The sequence below is a fragment of the Brassica oleracea genome, chromosome C9 (assembly GCF_000695525.1).
Source record: "Brassica oleracea var. oleracea cultivar TO1000 chromosome C9, BOL, whole genome shotgun sequence".
Classification (NCBI taxonomy): Eukaryota; Viridiplantae; Streptophyta; class Magnoliopsida; order Brassicales; family Brassicaceae; genus Brassica; species Brassica oleracea.
The window spans coordinates 54,664,590-54,670,653 of NC_027756.1; the positions used below are offsets into that span (position 1 = coordinate 54,664,590).

At 36.9% G+C, this 6,064-nt stretch overlaps 2 protein-coding genes across 2 annotated transcripts; one reads left to right on the forward strand and one right to left on the reverse strand.

Moving 5' to 3' along the window:
• Window positions 1-559: 559 nt before the first annotated feature.
• Window positions 560-1,464, reverse strand: LOC106316579. The gene has a single exon (XM_013754469.1). It carries the CDS (start codon window positions 1,407-1,409, stop codon window positions 774-776), a length of 636 nt encoding a protein of 211 aa, XP_013609923.1. The 5' UTR covers window positions 1,410-1,464; the 3' UTR covers window positions 560-773.
• Window positions 1,465-2,487: 1,023 nt separating this feature from the next.
• Window positions 2,488-3,998, forward strand: LOC106313728 (prosaposin-like). The gene is made up of 6 exons (XM_013751626.1): window positions 2,488-2,627; window positions 2,767-2,874; window positions 2,956-3,095; window positions 3,169-3,351; window positions 3,426-3,485; window positions 3,562-3,998. The coding sequence occupies exons 2-6, from the start codon at window positions 2,790-2,792 to the stop codon at window positions 3,703-3,705; spliced, it is 612 nt and encodes a 203-aa protein (XP_013607080.1). The 5' UTR covers window positions 2,488-2,627; window positions 2,767-2,789; the 3' UTR covers window positions 3,706-3,998.
• Window positions 3,999-6,064: the final 2,066 nt, after the last annotated feature.

Consider the following 6,064-nt stretch of genomic DNA (forward strand, 5'->3'; position numbering starts at 1 on the left):
ACCGATACCGAATGGACCACCGAACGCCCATGCCGAGGAGTAGTATTGATTTTCACAATATGTACACAGATTAATCATCGGGGCCCATGGGCCTCTCGTCTTAGATTAGCAAGGGCCTTTTCATATTAATTTGTGGGAGGGAAATCAGTTTTATTGCGCACACTACTGCCACGTGAGGACCACGATCCAATCGCAGCGACCGACAACTTCAGATGACTTCTTTCATTTCTCTCTTTTAATCGACTCTTTGAGACTAAAAGATGTGCATACTATTTACTTTTAAAATAACCGAATGATTCAGCGATTTCGTTATTAGTTTATAGAATACGGCCAATGTAATTCGAAAGAAGCACCAAATCAACAGAAAAAGAAAGAAGCACCAAATCACATTGCATGTGTTAGGCTTTGCTTGGAAGACAGCTTAAATTTAACACAAAGACTGCCTAACTCACAATAACACGGAATCATGTAAAGATTACACTCAACAAAGCAAAATATCATCAAAGTTCCAATCAATGAATTAAACGGACCCCAGTGAAATGCGACTTTTTTAGTCTTCTGATCAAATACGTAGCTGTTCATTCTCTTACTGAACAAAAACAAAAATATTACATAACAAAATGAAAAAAAAGCATGATACTAGTTGGAGCTTTATCTAATATTACATGGTTGATTAAATACAATAACACGATGGATTACAGACGTATTATATTAGGAAACAAACATTTATAAAAATGTCCAAAGTTTTATTTTCAAGATTTTGAATGATGAATTTACCAGATGCGAATTCCGAAGCAAGAGGTGGATTGTGATCTGCGAGTGGTGGGGTGGTGATCAATAGAAGAGTCAAAGGATGAAAATCTTTTTATGACCTTCCCTTTTGTCTGATACTTGAACATATGGTACTCATTCTCATCGATCAGCACTCTCTCCGACAGAGACTCTGATGAAGCGGACAGTTTCTTGACCTTATTCTTGTGACCACCTGGTGATAACCAGAAGAGCCTGGTGGGGATTAGTGCGAGGATTTTCTTCATGGGTTTTTTTGAACTACGGCAGGTTTGGTCGCCGGAGAAGGAAAAATGAGACGGCGGAGGGGTGAGAGGAAGTGGCGGAGGCAGCTCGGAGGAGGGGTGTTTGGGAGTACCAGGATGAGATTCCCATTCGAAAGGGATGGAACCGGCAGCTCCATCGTGGTAATAGATTCTAAAGGAAGGACAAGCTGATGCCGGCGAGGAAAAGCGTTGTTTGGTCGACGGTATCTTGTGTGAGAAGGTATCGGTGTCTTGCTTTCTCAGTGACGCAGGACTCTCAGATCCGCCGTTTGTCATTATTGTCTTAGGAGACTGAGAGAGAGAAAGGCTCGCATATGAGACATATGGTACTAGTATATATGGTGCTAGTGTCATTGGTACATTAAATAAAAAAACGTTTGGACTTCGATGTCTAAGGAATTATGAGAAACAAAACTTAACTCTGAAAATGAAATGCTAGTTTATATGTGACGCTGGTTATATATGGTACATGCATACATCTTTTAATTAATGAACAAAATAATCGCTAGCATATCCAAGGTAAAACTCCATTTTTTTTCAAAATAGTGAGATATAGAATTGGGTTAAAAATATTACTCTATTTATGGAATAAACTCCATTATAGAGCGAAATATGAAATTATTAAAAGCTCTTTTTCAAAAAAAAAGAAAAGAAATATGGAATTAGGTGATAACATTTTTTACTTTATATCCTATTTCACTTAATATGGGATGGGATTGCATCAGTTAGACACAAACAGTGTTAGTCGGGGATAAATAAAAGATCAGTTAGACACAAACAGTGTTTGTCAAACACTCGTCCCACGGGTAAATATTATAAGAAAGAAAAATATTTAAAAATTGTGGATGGTTGGTTTGCGGAGAGGCATTTATGAGCTAGGGCCAGAGATGAAAACAATACTGTATGATATAAATACTTGGGGTTATGTAATTAAATTGGAAAGCAGTAATGAGCAAACGAGAGACGACCCATGCACCTAACGTGTGCTCCACATAGCACCACCGGGCAGGCGGGTATTGCTTTCCTTAATACTGATTCGTCCCGATGGTCGGTGCATTCCCACTGCATTAATGTCTTTCAATGTCATACTCATTCCCCTATAGTTATGATAACAAAACACTTAGTTGGCTTCAACGTCTAAACAACATCATGAAATTGTCAAGTACTCATCAGAGCATGTCTAAACAATTGTTATTCTCTTTCTGGGCCTTTTTTAAACCCAGTTAAAATGGAAGTTTGAAGTGTTTCAGAAAGAAAAAAGAAAAAAGAAAAGGTGGGAATGGTTTAGGCAAAGTAAAATCCATCTGGTAAAAGGAAGAAATATGTTATTTAAATGGTCTTATTGAAAAACAAAATGAGTGGGCCAAGAAACAAAACAAATGTTGAATGAGGCCATGATATAAGTTAATAAATTTATGAGAATGGAAGTGAGTGGATTTCATCTTTAAAGGGAAAAGGCGTCGTAGTGTACAAATAATAAAGAGAGGAGAGGGCATAAAAGAAGATAGATCGGTCAATCAATAGAGGAGGGAGGAGGGAGGAGGGAGGAGCAGATCTGTGGCCGTCCGCCGTGTAAGCTTATTTATCTGATAAATAAAATTGATTCTGATGCTTGTTTGTATCAAATTGTTTTGTATTGGATATATTTCTGATTTGAAATCCCCGATTATTGTATTGACTATGTTTTTTTTTTCTGAATTCAAAATACTAGATATATAGTTTAAGGCATTAATCATGGGCGTTATTAAATTTGGAATCCTCTTCTTCTTCTGCTTCCTCTTGGAGCCGACCTGTGATGCTTCAAACCCCATTCCATCCGGTAACATATACGCTTTCTTTTTCTTCTTTCAGGATCTCTATGGATCTCATTCTCTAACTAGACTTCTTTTTTATGCATCAGTTCATGATAACCAAGTCTGTGAGTTGTGTGATAAGTATCTCACCCTAGCCATTGATTACCTCCAAAATGAGGACAACCAGAATGCATTTGTTGAAGCCCTCCACATGACCTGCTCCCAGATTCCTCCTTTGCAAAAACAGGCAGGTCCTTTCTCTTTCTTCCTTTTTTACTATTGTCTACTAACTATCTCACTCAACCAACGTCCCTCTCCAGTGTCTTGCCATGGTAGATCGTTATACCCAACGTTTCTTCACTCAAGTCTCCCTTCTCAAGCCCCACCATATCTGCAAATCCCTTAACCTCTGTCAACCACCCCTTCATTCCCAAGGAAACTGTGATGCTTGCCACGATACTGTCTCTCAACTCCTCCCCAAACTCAAGGATCCTCAGACTAAGGTGGTCTCCTCTCCTGTTATTCCAATATGCTTTTCAATCAAAATTCTCAAGATAATTATTTATTCCATGTGCAGCTCAAGATAATTCGCTTGCTTCTCAAAGAATGCAAGTCCCTCAACAATTACCAGGACAAGGTACTCCTCCTACTTAATTTAACCCAAAGGAAAATCATTACTCAGGTCATCATGTTTATATCATTTTCGTGATTAGTGCAAGAAGATGGTGTTCGAGTACGGCCCACTGATGCTTGCCGATTTGGAGAATTTTCTGGAAAAGAAAGACGTCTGTTCTATCCTTGGCGTCTGTCCCACCCATAGTTTCTACGTCCTTCCTGCCGCGCTGGCAGATTCCTAGATTTGACCACCCACCTTTCTTTCACCTTCATTCCTTTGGTGGTAACAATAACATTCTGCTCTGTGAAAGGTTATCATGTTTTGGAAAACCGTTGGGTGTTCACTATACAATGGTGGGCATTGCTTGTTGTTCATTCTCGCATTGTTTGATATGTAATGTTTGTCTGTGAAGTAGGCTTGGCTTTATTAGGGTTTCATTTTTTTATTTAAAGTTTTTGACGTTGATTTAAAAACATAAAATGTTCACGTCATTGTGAGGGAAAAAGAACCAAGAGTGGATTTTTTATCAAGGAATCAATAGTAAATAAATACTCTAGTAGTACATGGCTTGGAAAATACTAAAGACTAGATGGGACAAAGCTCATTGAATTCACGGACTGCACTGGGTCATCACTCATCATCGGTCCATGATCAAATATACGCCATTCATTTTGTTTTCCTTCTTTCTTTCACCCATTATTTAATAGTCAAATCAAAATCTTTAATCGCCTGATAGATGATTGATTGATTTCTATGGATTTTGCTAATCCAGTTTTTTTTTTTCAGTGGACCAACTTTTTTAACTGACTATTTATTAAATTAAAATCAATAAAATGTACACAAATTTTAAACCCTTATTTAAAAAATAAATAAACATAAATATACTAGAATATTTGAAGGGATAAAATTTAGGGTATGATTAACTCCAGTCTCTTAACCGGAGTTCTTAACTCATGATTTGATATTTTTATTTTTTGACATTTTTCGGCTAAGAGACGGTTCTTAGTTTTTTTTAGTTAAAATCTAATAAAAATTAAAAATCGTCTCTTATCCAAAAGTAAAAACTCCAATTAAAAGACCGGAGTTAATCATGGTCCGAGGACAACTTATATACTTTTTTAGTAAGAGATGTTTTAATCAGGTTGCATTTTAAGGAGTCATGTCTGCTCTGAGTGACAGTTATTTTGGGGAAAAGCGCGAAAGAAAGTACGATGCGGAGTTATTTGGGCCTAATTACGTGGAAAATATAACAGGCCCATAATGATGACGGGACACGTTGTTTGTTTAGGCTAAGGGTTTAGGTGTAGAGAGCCAGCCTCACTCACTCACTCGAGGGACATGGGTGATGAAGCAGAGGAGAGGTTAGGGTGCAAGCTTAAAGTCGGTATGAGAGTGGGAAGATTCAAGTTGAAAATCCATCTTCGAAACCGATTAATGTCGTCATCATGGAAGCTTCATCGATTGTCATTCGTGGTTAGATTCAGAAAGCATCATCTCAGAATCGATTCCGAATCAAAACCCGAATGCGGACGCAAGTCCAGATTCGGAGGATTCATACGGAGTCGAAGAGTAGAAGAGAAGGTCGGATCCAAAAAGAAAATGGATGAAGAAGGCATCTGGAATGGATCCTTGGGTTTCTCAGCCGTGGGTGTGGCAGCAACGCTCATCATCGTCATTCTCTGTTATCTACTGACAAAATAACATTTTCTTTTCCATTCTTTTTTTTTTCCTGAACACCTTTCTTTTCCATTTTTTTTTATGTATTATTAGGATTGTTTTTGCCAGAGTTGTAACCATTAGAGTGATTATGCTCAATACCCCAAATAGAAGATAAAATCTATAAAGCACCTATGACAAAACTTAAATGGCTCCAGCTATGCACTTTGTTACCTGAAGTTTCGAAATTGCCTTTCCTCTGTTCTGACACAAAATCAGTAACGTACTCTGACGCAGTTGTTGGCAGAAATTTGTGGCAGTGTGACTATTCAAAGTTGTAGGTGTGGCTGTAGAAGAGTTTTTGTCCGTATGTTGCTTAGAATAATTTTCGATCACAAGATTGTAATTGATATTTCATGTATTTAAATAAATAAAAAAGATTGAGATTCATTTGATATCATCAAAATTTTAATGTTTTTATCTTTTCAACGTCTTTTTTTTAATCTCTCAAATACAACAATAATTATGCTATCGCCATTAATCTTTTGATGACCATCCTTATTTCGTTTTTGTCATTGATATACCAATTCCATTAAAATTAGATTTTCCATGTATACTAGTGAGTAATGATATCAAAGTAAGTCATGCGTCCCACAAATCTCTCTCTTTGTTAGTCTCAAACAAGAGTAACTACAAGCATATGAAAAGAAATATTTTTGGAAATGAAGATCTTTGCAATCTGTCTAAGATCTACGAAGAACACATACAAGTTTCAGTGTAATGGGTAGCCACTAAAACATACTATATAAACATATTTGTATGGTTATTGATATACTGAAAGTTAGTATACAATGTTAGTTGCTATATAAAATGTTAGCGTATAAACTTTTTAATAGCCGACAACACAAAAAGTATCATTAACATATCTTATGAACATATGAGTC